The following is a 19,350-nucleotide window of genomic DNA, read 5'->3' as shown; positions in this document are numbered from 1 at the left end:
AAGTCAGCGTCACAGGTGCTTCCATTCATTTCCATGGGAGCGTGCTGTTCGGACGGCTGATCCGAACAGTGTTCGCTCATCTCTAGATATCACAAGGAAGCAAAATGAGTTAATAAAGTAAATTACAACATTTCTTAAAGACACAAATACTGCCAGAAAGTTGTTCAAACGTTTAGTTACACTTCAATTACAAAGACTACAGGTCACTGAAGTACCAAATTACAGCCATGTATAGAAGTTAATGGAGGGGGAAGAGGGGCTGAGTGAGAAAGGAGAAGACACACACAAAGAAGCTGCTGGAGCTAATGGTAAGTTTCCTATCTCACCCTAAGTGCTTTATTTTTATTACAGCAGTTTAGGAGACATCATACCAGCTAGTCTTAAGTGAAAAATAGCAATAGAGTCTACAGAGAGGAAAACAGATGAAAATGCAAAATACTGTATAAATCAATATCAGTGTTATTCCTCATGTACACACATTGTACTATTGATTTATGCAAAGATTGTCGAAAGGTTAGCGACTATCTAATATATTCTCTTTATAGGCTATGTCATCTGTCAATACACAATTATGGCAGATCCATTTTATATGTCATAAATTTCTCATCAGTGTTATGTTCCCTATTCTCAGCAGATTACTCCCACACTTCTGATCTTTCTCATTGAACTCTATTGAGATACATAAATAGGTGAGCTTACTTAGCTGTTTTTAATTTCACGACAAGGATCGGGATGTGGCTAACTCAGCTCCATGAGCTAGGAACTGGACACTGTCACTGTTTATTGGGGTCCCCGACTCATAATATATTTATGGCACCTCAATTGTGAACATATTCACTTTGAAAAAAAACCCTATATTAATGTCTGATCAGCAGGGGTTCTTACCTATGCCACTCCTAACTGCTGAGCTAGCTCTGCCCTCAATGCTTGAGCGACGTCGCTCATTTAGTCACACTTTGTCTGCAGTGAATGGTGGTTATTTGGAACAGGAAGCAAAGCCCCAGAAAGAGAAGAAACATCCCTAAACCCCTTTTCAGCTAACTTGCATAAGAATAAAACATGGATTTTTATGAAAATGGAGCTGCAATGCTGAATATGAAAGGCATCTTTGGAAAGTATAGAAGTCGTCATACAAGGTACTGTCATTAGTTTGATACTAATTTTCTTGCTGTCAGACTCCCTTTAAAGACAAAAAAATGAAACGAAATTCCATTATGTGTATGGATGTCATAGGCATATAACTGGTTTGTCCAGTGTCTGGTGAGGAAGCACAGTATACATTGCAGTGTGGATGCAGATGGTCTGAGATGATGCTCCTTGCCTCCCTTTGTCCCCTATCAAATACCATATTGGATATTGATGTAGACAGCACTTGCTGAAGCTTGAGTCAGTCTTGGAGCTGATAATTTAGTTATTCTATGTACAGTATTTTTCAGTTTGATATAATTATAATTGATAGGAATGTACACCGCACTTGTAGCTTAGGCATATGGTCCACTCCCACATGTCCACAGATCTACCTAAGCATATGTCAGCTACGATATTCTGATAAATATGAACAGAAAGACACCTGCTAAATGAGAGGGAGAAATGAAATGATTGATCGATCGTGTCAGGCAAACACTGAAAATAGACAGGAATAAACAATGTGACTGATGTAATACTTCCACAGAAAATATATTGATTTATATTTGGATACTAGTTTCAATATCATCTCCTGTAGTGCTGTACATTGCAGTGCAAAATAAGGACAAAAGTGTAGTACAAGTTCATGTATACATAGACATCAATGGGGAGAGGAGAATAAGCCACTGTCAGGTTCTTCAGGCAGCCTCTTATTAACTACAGCAGCAACAGATCGGGCACATTGAAATCCATATAAATGGGCACCTTTATTAACAAAATCACTATTATTTGCACTAGCCAATATTATAACCATATACAAAGGACGGTGATCTGTTTGTGTGTGCGCCTCTGACAACAATAAAACCACCAAGAATGGTGACTCTGTAAAGACACAAAAATTCCAAGGATGTGCCCTCAGTGAGAGACTGTCTATAACCACCAAGCTAGTTGCCTTTTGTAAGGTAGGGTTCACACTACTGTTGGATTCCATTCAAAAGGTGTCCGTTTAAAAAAAACAACAAAAAAACGGACACTTATCATAACGGGCACAAACGGACATTAACTGATGGCTATCAGTTACTGTCCGTTACAAGTCTGTTCCCCATAGACTTCAATGTTAAATAAAATAATGGACACTTGCTGTCCGTTTTTTCAAACGGACAGGAAAGTCCTCCATGAAGAATTTTTTTGTCCGCTTGAAAAAACAGACATGGGTGTAAATGGACAAAAACGGACACAAGATAAAATCCCATTGAAATAAATGGAAATTTCAGACGGTTCAGCTAGTGTCCGTTGCTAAAATCTTGTACAGACAATAGCTACGGACACTGCTGACGTAATCCAACGTAAACCAGCTGCTGTTTGTAAGATGGTAACCACATGTGAAACCTGTGTAAAAACTTATCTGATAATCTGACATGTCCCCCTGAATTTCTGCACAAATCTCAAGTGGAGTCCCAAAATACACCATTTTACAATAATCCTGGAAAAAAATGACCCCCATGCATATATGTGGAAAATCCCTTTAAGGCTGGGGCCCAATGTTTTGATAACACCGCAATTTGGCCGCAGCGTTTTACAGTACCTGCGAAGTGGATGGGATTCTGGCTAATTCCATCCACATATTGCAGAAAAATATCCGCAACGGAAATGCTGTGATTTCAAAAACCGTTGTATTTTTGTAAATCGTGGCATGTCAAATATACCTATGGGAATGCTGGCGTTTAATAAGGACCTGTCAGAGCGATACAAGTTGCATGGGTACTGGAGATTGTACCTCTGTACTGGAGCTTGTACCTCTGTGACACATTCTTTTTTAGCAGAAGTCCACATAGGTTTCTCTGCACACCACTGCAAAACTGCACAGAATGCGCTGGTATTTCCTCTGTATTCTCAGCGAGTATCCCGGTGCTTTCAGCCATTACATTGCAAATGGTTAAAGCTGAGGTAAAAACCAACAACATAAATTGACATGCTGAAGGTAGAAAACCTGCAGTGTATTGTAGGTCAATTTGCCCTGCAAGTTCTTAGCAGATTGGTGAAATCTCATCCACTATGCTGCAACAGTACATCGCAGCAGGTAAGTCGCTGGTGAGTCCGCATCCACTAATCTGCTTCTACTAGGTCTCATGTGGACGCGGCCTTACTATACTGCTTTATTTTTTATTATATATACACTAGCCACAGCAAACTGATCACAAACATCCATCTAACGCTGAATGTTCCAAGTACCTTTCCAATTCCTCCCAGATGGGAGCACAGAATGATTTCACCGAGTAAAAGGGTTTGTAGACATCATCATTTTACTTTACTCCTGCGCCTCAGCTTTGTGACATGTCCTTTCATAAACTCTAAAAACACATTACGTCTCAAGTTACTTTGGACGTGAAACAGGGCATGCCTCCCTCTATGGCACTGAAAGAGTTACACAGCGGAGAAGTATTCTCAGTATAACCAAAACCATAAACTTGTGATGTAACCAGTGCCCGACAGCTGAGAGCACATTTTTAGAGCTTTTTTTTATATATTTTTTTTGCATTACAGTCCTCTTCATCCAACACTAAATTTATCAAAGAACAAATACAAGTCCTACCAGGCCACACAAATAAAGTTATCTCTTGTTATCAGGAGTGTGTGGCTGCCTCTTCATGTGCCTATAAGTTATGCACCATAATGGCTAAAAATGTATTGCTGCAGTCTATTTATATACAGTCCTATAAAAAAGTTTGGGCACCCCTATTAATCTTAATCATTTTTAGTTCTAAATATTTTGGTGTTTGCAACAGTCATTTCAGTTTGATATATCTAATAACTGATGGACACAGTAATATTTCAGGATTGAAATGAGGTTTATTGTACTAACAGAAAATGTGCAATATGCATTAAACCAAAATTTGACCAGTGCAAAAGTATGGGCACCTCAACAGAAAAGTGACATTAATATTTAGTAGATCCTCCTTTTGCAAAGATAACAGCCTCTAGTCGCTTCCTGTAGCTTTTAATCAGTTCCTGGATCCTGGATGAAGGTATTTTGGACAATTCCTCTTTACAAAATAATTCAAGTTCAGTTAAGTCTGATGGTCGCCGAGCATGGACAGCCCGCTCTCAAATGATCTGAAAACAAAGATTGTTCAACATAGTTGTTCAGGGGAAGGATACAAAAAGTTGTCTCAGAGATTTAACCTGTCAGTTTCCACTGTGAGGAACATAGTAAGGAAATGGAAGACCACAGGGACAGTTCTTGTTAAGCCCAGAAGTGGCAGGCCAAGAAAAATATCAGAAAGGCAGAGAAGAAGAATGGTGAGAAGAGTCCAGGACAATCCACAGACCACCTCCAAAGAGCTGCAGCATCATCTTGCTGCAGATGGTGTCACTGCATCGGTCAACAATACAGCGCACTTTGCACAAGGAGAAGCTGTATGGGAGAGTGATGAGAAAGAAGCCGTTTCTGCAAGCACGCCACAAACAGAGTCGCCTGAGGTATGCAAAAGCACATTTGGAGAAGGCAGCTTCATTTTGGAAGAAGGTCCTGTGGACTGATGAAACAAAGATTGAGTTGTTTGGTCATACAAAAAGGCGTTATGCATGGTGTCCAAAAAAACAGCATTCCAAGAAAAACACTTGCTACCCAATGTAAAATTTGGTGGAGGTTCCATCATGCTTTGGGGCTTTATGGCCAATGCCGGCACCGGGAATCTTGTTAAAGTTGAGGGTCACATGGATTCCACTCAGTATCAGCAGATTCTTGAGAATAATGTTCAAGAATCAGTGACGAAGTTGAAGTTACGCCGGGGATGGATATTTCAGCAAGACAATGATCCAAAACACCGCTCTAAATCGACTCAGGCATTCATGCAGAGGAACAATTACAATGTTCTGGAATGGCCATCCCAGTCCCCAGACCTGAATATCATTGAACATCTGTGGGATGATTTGATGCTCGGCGACCATCAAACTTAACTGAACTTGAATTGTTTTGTAAAGAGGAATGGTCCAAAATACCTTCATCCAGGATCCAGGAACTGATTAAAAGCTACAGGAAGCGACTAGAGGCTGTTATCTTTGCAAAAGCAGGATCTACTAAATATTAATGTCACTTTTCTGTTGAGGTGCCCATACTTTTGCACCAGTCAAATTTTGGTTTAATGCATATTGCACATTTTCTGTTAGTACAATAAACCTCATTTCAATCCTGAAATATTACTGTGTCCATCAGTTATTAGATATATCAAACTGAAATGGCTGCTGCAAACACCAAAATATTTAGAACTAAAAATGATTAAGATTAATAGGGGTGCCCAAACTTTTTCATAGGACTGTACTATTGCTTGTAGCATGAATAGTTACACTAGTACAGGGCTTCTACGTCCTTGGACACTTATATCATAATAAATCCATGGGGTTTACCGGTCACAAAGTGATGACATACCACTATCACTTACTGATTTGGTGCTTGGACCCACGTCTAGCCCTCAAGCTACGATCAGAGGTGGAGTTGGTAGGCCAAACCAAAAAAAACAACTCCTCTATTTTCCACAACCCGACTCCGACTCCTTCCTAAATGGCTGACAGCCATGGTCAGTCAGAAGCAGTAAAGATCCTCTAATTCATTAAATAGCTGGTTATTGAATTCCTATGAAAGTTACTATACATCTAATTAATTAATTAAACAATATAAATAACTGAATCATATCATTCAAAATAATTCAAATTATTTTGAAGCCAGGGACGGAATTAGTAACTTTTTCCCCCCGACTCCGACTTTACCCAAAAAGAGAACTGACTTTGATTCCACAGCTCCATTTTGGAGGATATATCTAGCCTAGGCAATCCTATCTATGTGTAAGGCCTGGGCCATTCCGTTACCCTCTCTACATGAAAAATGCGTAGAGAAAATTTCTACAAGCGGCACTTTTCTCTCCGCATTTTTCATGCGGAAACCACATGGACGCCATTATATCCTATGAGGTCTGAGAGTTTCCTTACGTAACTGCCTTTTAATGCAGATTAGGTTTCCATTTGGAGGGTCCGCAAGCAGACTCCCTGAATGGAAAACCATGCGCAGATGTGAACTGGGCCTAAAAAAATTGTATATCTCAATAGAAACATAAACCTCCTGACCACAATGGCTCCTTTTGCCAGAAACAGGTAAACCCTAGGCTAAGTTGACATACAGTACCAGGAAGGTCACTAGTGCGCCCAGTCCTTTGTCCTAGTGATCAGGAAGGTCCTGGTGACTGAACCCCCAATGATCAGTAAGCAATGACATATTCTAGTGATCATAACTCACCACAAAATAAAAAATGTATTCCTTCTAGGAGAATTGCACATATTTGGCAATATTAAAGCAAATTCCCAGCTATAAGAAGTATTGAAAAAGAATATACTAATAAAGCAAACAAATCTTTTTTTCATATAAAGCTTAACCTTAATTTACATTTTTCCCTGTGAAGATCTGTCAACTCTCCTGACATGTCTGTTATAGTAACAATTATATTCATCATACTAACAACTATGAAGCATATACTCCTACTAGAAATGTATGAATAAATTGACAAATGGGCATTACCAATTGGCTATGTGTCCCTCCACATTCTGACAGTATCCTATTAGTGCTGACAGTGCTCGATTTTGTAGAGACACACTCTTTTGACAAGTGGAATGGTAACACTTGGTAATCAATTTATTCATACACTTCCAGGAAGAGTAACAGAGGAATGACACAATGCAGAGTTATTTCTTACATAGATCTGCCAGGAGTGGCGACAGCTCCTCTTTTAAGGCTAGTGTGCAACACTGGCACATAGTGATACTAAATCCTTTTTAGAGCTACATAGAGCCCACATAGAGCTCACAATGTACATTTTTCCCTATCAGTATGTCTTTTGGAATATGGGATGGAAATCCATGCAAACACGGGGAGAACATACAAACTCCATGCAGATGGTTTTTTTGCCCTTGGTGGGATTTGAACACCAGGACCCAGCGCTGCAAGGCTGCAGTGCTAACTACTGAGCCACCGTGTGGACCCCATAGTGATACTAAATCCTGACATGGCGTACAGGGGGTACAAAATTCCCATGGACAAGCTTAACCCAAGCAATAATACCAAGAGCAATATATTTATATAATTCTCACCTGACAAAACAAAGCATTTCCTCTTTATTGCTATCCTAAAGGCATTCCATAAGAGAAAGTCCCAGAGAGGAAGAGTTATGTATAATAATTGTGAATGGATGTGTTGAAAGACACTGGCACTGCTTCCAAGGATTTGCTGAAAGAGTCTTTTCTTACCCTGCTTGTCAATACATGTCTCAAACACCAGTGTGAATTCTTTATCATATAGCAAGCTAGTCCTTAGCTCTGCTTTCTATTTAGCACTTCTGCTAGAATGATAAAAAAGACAGCAAGAGACAAAAATTACAATTTTCATGTATGATGTATGAAGGTTAACTGCAGCTTGTATGGCACGTCAGGCAGAACTGTAGAGTCCAATCGTAAATAGGAGGCTCAACTATGGAAATAACATGGCAACAACTTCCAGCTGACCACTATGCTGAGCTTTTACCAACTAGTATCTAATGGGGTAGACTGGCCGGTTAACCTAGGACAGTGCAATATTCCTCTCTTAGTCTAAGAGGGTTATCTATTAGATCCCCTGCCCTCCAATGCTGCCTATCCATTGTTCCTCTTCCAAAATAACACATCTGCCTGGTAATGAGCTGTACACCTGTATGTCCATCACATGACCATGGACTGTACATCATATGACCATGGACTGTATATCACATGACCATGGACTGTACATTACATGACCATAGACTGTATATCACATGACCATGGAGTGCACATCACATGACCATGGACTGTACATCACATGACCATGGACTGTACATTACATGACCATAGACTGTATATCACATGACCATGGAGTGCACATCACATGACCATGGACTGTATATCACATGACCATGGAGTGCACATCACATGACCATGGACTGTACATCACATGACCATGGACTGTACATCACATGACCGTGGACTGTATATCACATGACCATAGACTGTACATCACATGACCGTGGACTGTACATCACATGACCGTGGACTGTATATCACATGACCATAGACTGTACATCACATGACCGTGGACTGTACATCACATGACCGTGGACTGTATATCACATGACCATAGACTGTATATCACATGACCGTGGATTGTATCTTACATGAACATTTACTGTATATAACATGACCATGGACTGTATATCACATAACCTTGGACTGTCCATCACATGACTATGGACTGTATATCACATGACCGTGGACTGTATATTACAGGACCGTTTACTGTATATCACATGACCATAGACTGTACATCACATGACCATGGAGTGCACATCACATGACCGTGGACTGTATATCACATGACCATAGACTGTTTATTACATGACCGTTTACTGTATATTACATGACCATGGACTGTATATTACATAACCATGGACTGTCCATCACATGACCATGGACTGATTTTTATTCACTGGAATTAAGCAGAATGAATGACATCAAGCAGAGATCTAGAAAACCGTGAAGAATTGATATAGTAACTATATTGGAACATTGTATTACTTTTTATTATACAAACAATAACATAATAACAATAACTCAATATTGTTATGAAAGTGGCCAACCCCTACACCTTGCACCACATGTATTGATTGTTTTTGACACTTTTTGCACCTGGATAGACAAGGGATCATGGCTGAGTGTAAATAGGACATGACTTGCCAAGAAATCAGTGGTGTAAAGTTACACTAGAGTGTGTAAAGCTGCACCAGATTTATTATCCCGCATCAGCCAATGTGATCAATCTGCTGCATTTCTAGACTGTTTAGTCTACGTTTATACTAACTAAATATTAGACAGTGTTAGTAAATAAGCCTTAGTGACTTTAAGGAGAACATCAGTGCAATACAGATTATCTTTAGGGATCTGTTAGCCGAGCTAAGAAAAACAAGCCAGCATTGGGTATGGTGTACGCCCCGCACCCATAATTTTCACTACGCTCCCCCCCACCATGCTGATTATGTTATACAGAGTTAAAATAAGAAACAGAGATGTGCAATACAATCCGGATTCTTGTAAGGAGTCCAGTGAAAGATATACATTTTGCTTTTGCTTTTCCTCACATGAAAATGTCACAGAGAATGACTCACAGTCTCCGGGGAAAGAAATGTAACCGTAGAAATCCTTACAGTCCAAAAATGATGTGGGAAATGGATTTTCAAGAAAGCAAAAAACAGAACCCTATGAATCATTCATGAAGATGGTCTCAGCATTTCGGCATTTTTGGCATTTTGGATTTGGTATTTGAAGGTTACCATGTTGTCTTCTGTAGAACTGTCATTGGTTATGTGGTTAGTAGAGATGAGCGAACACTGTTCGGATCAGCTGATCCGAACAGCACGCTACCATAGAAATGAATGGAAGCACCTGTGACGCTGACTTTGCTGGCGGCCAGCCGGCGTCACAGGTGCTTCCATTCATTTCTATGGGAGCGTGCTGTTCGGATCGGCTGATCCGAACAGCGTTCGCTCATCTCTAGTGGTTAGTTGTGCCAATACAAAACACACATGACATGTATCCCAGTGTATACTGCTCTCACCTCACTGTACATTACAGAAGTCTCTCTATATGATTCTGCTATTTCTTATATGGCATGTAAATTCTGCAGAATAAACCCAAGAAATCTGCTGCATGTGAATATTTCCATAGGAAAGATGTGTTCTGCTGTTTGGTGCTATATCTGTGAGGTTCTATATTTTTACCTTGAAGCAATACTTCTAGTTCAGTATACTATACATGCATACTATAATAACTGACTCCATATCTCAGTGAGAGAAAACCTATTTGTACTTCTATATGAAACTGGAGGCACATGGTATAGGCCAGTGATGGCAAACATTTTAGAGTCCGAGTGCCCAAACTGCAACCTAAAGCCCACTAATTTATCACAAAGTGCCAACATGGCAATTGTGCGGATACAAAATTTTAGACAATTACAGACGGTCTGTAATAATATCACTTGTCTTCTATAAAACAGATATTGTGTGATAAAAATAGTGAAGGACCCCTACACAATACAATCTGCTCCACAGTGGCCCATACACAGTGCAATTTGCTCCATTGTGGGCCTCACACAGTACATTCTGCTGCAAAGTGGCCGCCACACAGTATAATCTGTTATACAGTGGCCCCACACACAGTAAAATTTGCTCCACAGTGGGCCCCACACAGTATAATCTGTTCCTCAGATGGGTGTCCACAGAGAGGGCTGTGAGTGGTACCTCTGGCACACGTGCCATAGGTTCGCCATCACGGGTATAGGCCATAGATTTCCATGTGTACTTGCATAAAAGGTTTATGGGGTTATGCACATGCTAATATTGATGGCCTATACTTGGGATAATATGATACCCTTAACCCCTACAGATAATCTGCTCTGAGACAGTGGCAGCTTTAGGTACTCCAGCACTGCCCCAATAAATTATATGGGTTATGGGTATACAAGTTGTACCTAAAGCCGACACTACACTTTGTATGGCAATTGAGCTACGCTGTCCTGGAGTTAGATCCGTACAGATGTAAAACTGATGGACTATCAATATTAGAATATGGATAAGCCCTCATATAGTATGTGTCAATTTTAATATTATAGCAGTTTTATAACACAGTTTTAGATGGACAAAAACTATAGAGCTCCTATATAGGAGTTTAGGATTATGATTGTAACCTTGTTTGCCTGTGATTTCACACAGATGTTTTTGGAGATTATCCAATACAAATACAACAGGAAACCGGTTGTGGCATGTACCAAATGAATCCATATTTACAATGGAATTCTGACCTAGATCTCAATCTATACAGCCCCAAAAGAAGCTCAAATAGACAATATGAGGCTCAATACTAGGAGGCATTGCTGTATCCATACACTATGATTTGACCACCACGTGCGAACTCTGCGTGTATCCATGCACATAGCTGTTTGTTCTATGATTTCAATGGGATTGCCTTAAAAAACACCTTTCACCACTTCCACCATCTCCAACTCCTCTAATTCCAGCGCTGATCAATCATTTCCATTTCAGCACTCTATATCTGTCTCTCTAGCCAAGTGGGAGATCCCTCTCTGTCTGCTCTAGGCTAGGATCCTATTTGAGAAGTGGACAACACACCTACAGTAAAAATTACATCTACTAAAAAAAAAATAGAAAACCCCCCAAATCCTGTTCCCCTGAGTTACCAGATCCCTGCTGGTCTCCACTTCCTAGTCCCTTTCAAAATAAAGGAAGTGACCGATCAGCTAATCACTAGCTAAGGAAAGTTTCCACTCAGTCCCTAGAACTAGAAGGTATAGACCAGCAGGGGAACAAGGATCAAGGAGGATTTTCTTTTTACACCATGACAAACTTTTTTCTAAATAATTTTATCAGCCAGACAACCCCTTGGAATAGATTATTTGATCAATCACTTTCCCTACTTATCCATATAAATACACAGGTAACAAGGTCTAGTCCTGGACATCTCAGCCACAGCTAAGAGAACAGTCTTCAGTAATTCATCTTCTGTGTCTCAGCTTCTCTGTTTCATACATCCATCCTGGACATCATCATGGATTCATCCTCTGAGGACTGGTTGTACAGTCATTACCCCGTCTCATTCAGTAGAAAAGAAAACAATTTCAGATGGAACATTACAGCAAGATACTGATGAAGAAACATGACTCATGTCCTCATATTTGTATTGATTGACTGTCACTACCGAGAACTGCTCGTGTCTCACTCCAAGTTAATCTAAGAAACATCAATAGAAAATGTGAAACTAACAGATATATGTCTGCAGTTTTACATCAGGTTATGCTCTGGTGCGCCTGCTACAAACATGTCTTGTCCAGAAGTACGGCAATATGTCATTATTCACTGTATGATGGGTTATATTAACTTACCATGTGCATCAACATTTAGGATAATGGTTTCCATCAAGAACAGTGATGTACAATGCATTGAATAAGTATCTACCCTTCACAAAGTCCTTATGTTTCGCAAATGTCTGAATTCAGTTTTTGTAGTTATTTATACTTTGTATCAGTAATTTTCATGTTGTTACAAAATGCTGGAAATTTTAAGACAAGGAATGTAAATCTGCACTTCGTGTTTTTAAAGGGAATATGTCACCTATATGAATTTATAATAATTAAAACAAGATACATGTGAAGTTTCAGGATGACAATGAAAAATCTGTAATGGAGCCCCTACATATTATTCTAATAGGAATAGTGGCATATGTCATGTTGTGGAGGGAATATTGGGACCCCCCCTCCCCCTTCTCCGTAGGGTCCAGGTTGTAGTAGTGACTGCTAACTCTGAACTTCTTATGGCTACACCCCCCTGACAATTAATTATGGAGGGATCCTGTGTCTGTCTGTCTGTCTATCTATCTATCTCATCCATTATACTAATACTGTCTGTCTAAGCAAACTGTTGGAAATTGATCTCCACAGAACAGGAAATATCAGTTTATTATCAAAAATAAAATAAAATAAAATAAAAAAATCACAAAAAATTCTTGAAAATATGTTGAACATAAAACTTGATACAAACATAGGTAATTTCCTGCTGACATATACTGGTAAAGTAAAATAACATTTTTTGGGGGGGCTTTTCTAAATGAATATACTCTTGTTGCTGGCAGAGGGATGACAAAGGGATCAGACAAAGATCTAAACAGCTAGAATCAGAGTCTTCTATCATAGCGGTTAAGTTTTGGAGGGTGGTTGTTGATCACAGTCAACCTTCAACAGGCGAAGGACCATGCAGAGCTTCTGAGCCACAAATTATCACCATCATATAGAATTATGTAATCAAATTTAGCCTTAATGGTAAGTACAGTGTTGGCCAAAAGTATTGGCACCCTGCAATTCTGTCAGATAATACATACTTTCTTCCAGAAAATGATAGCAAGCACAAATTCTTTGGTATTATTATTATCTTCATTTAATTTGTCTTCAATGGAAAACCACAAAAAAAATTGTCAAAAAGCCAAATTGGATATAATTCCACAGCAAACATAAAAAAGGGGGTGGACAAAAGTATTGACACTGTTTGAAAAATCATGTGATGCTTCTCTAATTCGTGTAATTAACAGCACCTGTTACTTACCTGAGGCACCTAACAGGTGGTGGCAATAACTAAATCACACTTGCAGCCAGTTGAAATGGATTAAAGTTGACTCAACCTGTGTCCTTGTGTGTACCACATTGAGCATGGAGAAAAGAAAGAAGACCAAAGAACTGTCTGAGGACTTGAGAAGCAAAATTGTGAGGAAGCATGAGCAATCTCAAGGCTACAAGTCCATCTCCAAAGACCTGAATGTTCCTGTGTCTACCGTGCGCAGTGTCATCAAGAAGTGTAAAGCCCATGGCACTGTGGCTAACCTCCCTAGATGTGGACGGAAAAGAATAATTGACAAGAGATTTCAACGCAAGTTTGTTCGGATGGTGGATAAAGAACCTTGACTAACAGCCAAACAAGTTCAAGCTACCCTGCAGTCCGAGGGTACAACAGTGTCAACCCGTACTATCCGTCGGTGTCTGAATGAAAAGGGACTGTATGGTAGGATACCCAGGAAGACCCCACTTCTTACCCAGAGACATAAAAAAGCCAGGCTGGAGTTTGCCAAAACTTACCTGAGAAAGCCAAAAACGTTTTGGAAGAATGTTCTCTGGTCAGATGAGACAAAAGTAGGAAAAGGCATCAACATAGAGTTTACAGGAAAAAAAGAGGCCTTCAAAGAAAAGAACACGGTCCCTACAGTCAAACATGGCGGAGGTTCCCTGATGTTTTCGGGTTGCTTTGCTGCCTCTGGCACTGGACTGCTTGACCGTGTGCATGGCATTATGGAGTCTGAAGACTACCAACACATTTTGCAGCATAATGTAGGGCCCAGTGTGAGAAAGCTGGGTCTCCCTCAGAGGTCATGGGTCTTCCAGCAGGACAATGACCCAAAACACACTTCAAAAAGCACTAGAAAATGGTTTGAGAGAAAGCACTGGAGACTTCTAAAGTGGCCAGCAATGAGTCCAGACCTGAATCCCATAGAACACCTGTGGAGAGATATCTTGATGGCAGTTTGGAGAAGGCCCCCTTCACATCTCAGGGACCTGGAGCAGTTTGCCAAAGAAGAATGGTCTAAAATTCCAGCAGAGCATTGTAAGAAACTCATTGATGGTTACCGGGAGCGGTTGTGCTACCAAGCATTAGGCTGAGGGTGCCAATACTTTTGTCCGGCCCATTTTTGGAGTTTTGTGTAAAATGATCAATGATTTGACTTTTTTTTTTTTCATTCTCTTTTGTGTTTTTTTTTAATTGCAAGCAAAATAAATGAAGATATTAATACCAGTTTGTGCTTGCAATCATTTTCTGGAAGAAACTGAGTATTATCTGACAGAATTGCAGGGGTGCCAATACTTTTGGCCAACACTGTAACTATAGCCTAACTTCACAGTACACTGATGCCTTCAGTGCCCCATACATCGTATAATGGTCCACTCAATCAGTGGCGTAACTATAGTCTTGTGGGCCCCGATGCAATATTTTGTCTGGGGCCCCCTATCTCATCACTAAAGTGAATTGTTAATAGTGATAGTTACAGGTGCTAAGGAGTTTAATCAACCTTAGTGTGGTTAGGGTGATCTGTGGGTCTCCTTGGCTTATGGGCCAGATGCAAGCCGCAATCTCAGTACTGATGCCAGTGATTATGGTCCACCTAAGGCTCCTGGGCCCCAATGCAACTGCACCCTCTGCACCCTCTACAGTTATCACCACCCCCTCAATGCCCCCACACAACATACAATGACCGCCAGTGCCTTCGCACCCAGTTTGTTGTCCCCCATAGTGTTCCCACGCACAGTAATGTCCCTGCTTCTTCTCTGCTATGGGGTCTACTGTGACAGAAACACTCGCCTCCTGGAGTAGAGAAGAAATGGGGGGCAGAGTGGTGTGTAATGAATCAAATTATCCCTCACTTTCTGGTGTATCTAGAACAACAATGAGCAAGTCCATAATCTCACTGCACTTCTAAACTGCTGGGATAAGTTTGCTAAGGTTGGCACACTGTCCAAAGAAAAAGACAGGTTCCTGTGTTTGTGTACAGGCATTCATCCTTACTGAGCAGGAGGGGATTGAGAGAGCAAGCCACTGTGTACACCCCAAGGACTGCATACCGCTGGTTGAGAAACTACATTATATAATCCAGAGAATAGGGTTTAAAGGGGTATTCCCATCACGCTTGTTCACCAACCTGCAGGCTCTGTGTTCTCTTCACTTCCTGGTTTTCTCGGTACATTGGTGGGTGGGGTTTCACTTGCTCTGCTATCTGCTATGTTTTCAGTTAGTAATGAGGGATTGGTTGTAAATGCATTACCACAGTATGAAGCTGATGTAGAAGCTGATGTAGCAGAGCTGGATTTGAGTCAGTTTGCATTACATACAAAGGTACCGGACTCCCTATCTCATCCAAATTCAAAATCCTGGAGCTCTCAACTCCCCCCTCCCCTATCTGAGGAGCTCCGTTACTTGTCTGTGGCAGAGACATACACAGCTCAGAGCTGCTCCCAGCACTCGGACCCACCCCTTGCCCCCCCCCCCCCCAAGAGCGGGCAGATACATCACTTGGGGACTGAGCAGATAAGCTCAGCACAGCCCTGTGGTCATAGAAACACATGTAAACAATGAAGTGAATAAATTAAGATAGCGGCCAAACAAAGCAGTTTTGATAAAGCAATGTATATAGAAAAAGTCTTAAATCCACATAAACTAGCACTATGGATAGGATGCTTTTGATGGGACAACCCCTTTAAGGGTCTGCAGTTTCATGGAATAATCTGTTAGCCCCTGCTGGTCTGTGTCTCCATTTCTGATCATGAACTCACAATGGCTCCCACCACTCACTGTCCTTGGTGCTAATACAATATACAGCACCAGACTGCTGAGGCTAGTAACTAGCAGGCCATGGCCTGTACAGCAGGAAAATAAACTAAAATTTGGCAGAGGAGTTAACAGGTAAGTACAGCTTGCTTTTTATTTTATAACATTTCTTGCAGCTAGTTTAATTTTTTTTCCCAACCGTGTCCCATTTCTATATCCTATTATATGTTCCTGTATGTGATTTCAGTAAATATGTATTAAGTTGAAATAAACTATAATAGTAGTAAATGATACATAAACAGAGTCTAATTGCAAAGTAGGCTTTGTGTGCTCATTTTATTAATAAAGGTAATATCACAGCACGGACTACATGCCAACTCTTAACATTTGCTAATGGAACACTTAGCGGCGGAGCCCTGCTCTTGGCTGCACAGCCATACTTTTATGTTCAGTTCCAGCTAGTGAACAGTTTATTTGTTAGCAATCCATAACAAAACCTATTCCAGTGACACAGATAATCAGCTCGGTAAGGTCACCATGCTACAAAATGTGGATAAAGGGAAATATTTTCAGGTCAGAAAAGTCAGCATTTTAAGCTCTCCCTCCAGCTCCCTTGTAAATATGCTTTGATTTACTTATTGTTGTCACTGTCAATCAAACATATTCTTTTGGGGGAATGTAACAGAATTTGAGGAGAGATCAAAGTCAGAGTCAAAGGGAGATCATTGCTTCCAACCTCAGAGGACACACTGAGAAGCAGGGAGGGAAAGGATGACACATTCCCATTGCAGCGACGTCTATCTAATGTTTATACAACAGAACGCACAAGAGCACAAGCAACAAGCAATTACGGACACGCGTAAAATCTGATAAAGAAGATACAGATGTGAGTAGTATATGACTCCCACATAGTCTGATAGAAGCTAAATATTACTACTGATCTAAAAGTGAACTCTACCGACCAATACAATGCTGGATATTTCTGCTCAGCAGAGACATAACTTGAAGCTTCTGGGCCCCAATGCAAAACACGTAATGGGGCCCCCAGTAACCATGTGCTATCTATAATACTAGTTATATTGTAAAGAGGCCTATGCTCTCTAGAACCTCTAGAGCCCGGTAGCGCTTGCTACCTGTAACATCTCTGCCTGTTCGGGTCTCTGCACCATCCTCTGCTTGCATGCTGCAGCGCAGGAGGCGTGTGCAGTTTGATAGTTTGCTTAGAGTTTTTGGTTGCACTGTGTGAACACGGCTCTAGTTCTGTAATTGAATTTGCACCACACTCGTCTTCTGCCCTTGTTGCCTCTGTCCATTAAGTGGTTAATTTTTGCCTTGCACTATGATTGTCAGCCTGCCTTCCTATCAGGTTCTGGGCGGGTTCTTCCTTCCTATTTAGTCTTGGCTCACATTCGCACTGGTGCTTGCTATTGCCTTGTGCATACTTGCTTTTTTCTGTCGCTGTTATTACTTGTATTCTTATCCTTGACCTCTGGCTTTCTCTACTGACTATTCTTTTGGACTCCGTTTTGGCACTGCATTGCTCGACTGTTACCGAACCCTGGCTAGCTGACCTCCCATTGTTGTTGTTCGTTTTGTCTGCGTTTTGTGTATCACCTATACAGGAAGGGACTGTCTTCGAGTTGCCGCCTATTACGTAGGATAGGGCCTGGCAATAGGAAGGGACAGTGGGGAGTGTCAGCTTAGGGCTCACTGTCTGTTGTGCTCCGCCCCAGGGTTTCCAGCAGCTACTGAGGAATTACTGTCCTAGCAATTCCATAACACTACCTCTGCCGTATAGCTATGTCCCATATTGAATTAAAAAGAGGTATCAAACCAATGCAGTTTTATAAAACTAGGGGTGTCCCAGAGGCCATGGATTCAGATACTTTCAGGCCTACATCTTTTATTCCAATCTTACTACAACGAGTCTATACCACTTAGAGACTTTAAAACTTAAAGGGGTCCTCTGAGGTCTAAACATTGATGGGGTATCAAAAAGTCTCTGCTTTTTATACCAATGGTGTCACTGTTTACATATGGCTGTGTCTAGAATTGCAGCTCAGCCTAACTCACTATAGCTGACATTTATTCCTCTTTGAATAGTGGTGGGATCTCACAGTAATGAGTAATGATGAATCCTGACTCACCTCCGCAATAATGGTGGATGATTTCTCATCTTCCTGCTCATTCTTCTTCCCATGATCTGATTCAATAGCTCTTGTTTGGTAGCAAGTCTTACTCAGATATCCTTCCTCACCACCCTGTATTCAAAACACCAACAACATGGGTCACAAATATGTCCATATATATTTGGCAATAATATTCACGTCAGTATATAGTTGCACATAAATAATACATGACAGATGAATCTTCAAGAGAATCTTTCAGCACCTCTACCAATTCTAGTTCTTAGGTCCCACTCCACTGATTCCAGCACTGTTGGAATTTTCTCTCTAGCCCCCACTGTTCCTGAGCAAGAAGCTCAGGTACTTTTGGTGTCTGATGTGATATTTAACGGAGTTGTCCAACCTAAAATGTCATCTATTAATTAGGCTGGGGGAGGTGGAAAAAATAAAAGAAAACCATTCTCATCTCTGGCACCTACCCACATGGTCTGATTCTGCAGCTCTGTTGTTGTCTCCCGGCCGAAGTACCCTCCCCACGTGACAGCTGAGGCCAATCAGTGGCCTCAAGAAGGGAACTGGAGATGTCACAGTTTCTTTCTGGAGGCCGTTGAGGCCACTGATTGGTTTCAGCAGTCACCGCTAAGGCCAATCAGCAGACTCAGTGGAAGGGATTCGGAATGTCACAGCCAGTAAAAAATTAATCAACAAGAAGGCAGCTGACTGTAGCATTGGGACTTATGTGTCTAGGGATACAGTAGACTGGAGTGGTGAAGTTAGGGTCCCAACCCGTATCATTCAGTGTAAAGAGAAACTTCACGTCTTTTTTGCAGTGTCAAAAAACGAAAAAATTTTATTTCATAAAGCCAGTAAAGTCAGTAAACGTTTTCGGTCCCTTGGACCTTCATCAGACTCTGATTCTTGGAGGGCAAAGGTATTCCTTTATGAGCCAGTATTGAACAATGTAGCCACAGTCAAGCCTCCTGGAGACCAGACCAAGCCCGCATTAATGAAGTATAAACAGTTGGAAGCCGTGTACTTGCGCAAAAGAAATGCCTATGGCAGTAGAATGGCGCTATTCTACTGCCATAGGCATTTCTTTTGCGCAAGTACACGGC

General features: G+C 40.9%; 1 protein-coding gene across 3 annotated transcripts in view; it reads right to left on the bottom strand.

Moving 5' to 3' along the window:
• Positions 1–19,350, bottom strand: part of ATG10 (autophagy related 10) — a 104,460-nt gene that overhangs the window by 52,130 nt on the left and 32,980 nt on the right. For all 3 annotated transcript variants that reach the window (XM_075271350.1, XM_075271361.1, XM_075271342.1), the window contains exon 3: positions 18,257–18,370. In XM_075271350.1, coding sequence (XP_075127451.1) covers positions 18,257–18,370 — 114 coding nt within the window. The remainder of the gene's footprint in view (positions 1–18,256; positions 18,371–19,350) is intronic.

Source organism: Leptodactylus fuscus, chromosome 1 (genome assembly GCF_031893055.1).
Source record: "Leptodactylus fuscus isolate aLepFus1 chromosome 1, aLepFus1.hap2, whole genome shotgun sequence".
In the NCBI taxonomy this organism is placed as follows: domain Eukaryota; kingdom Metazoa; phylum Chordata; class Amphibia; order Anura; family Leptodactylidae; genus Leptodactylus; species Leptodactylus fuscus.
This window is presented reverse-complemented; position numbering and strand designations above follow the sequence as displayed.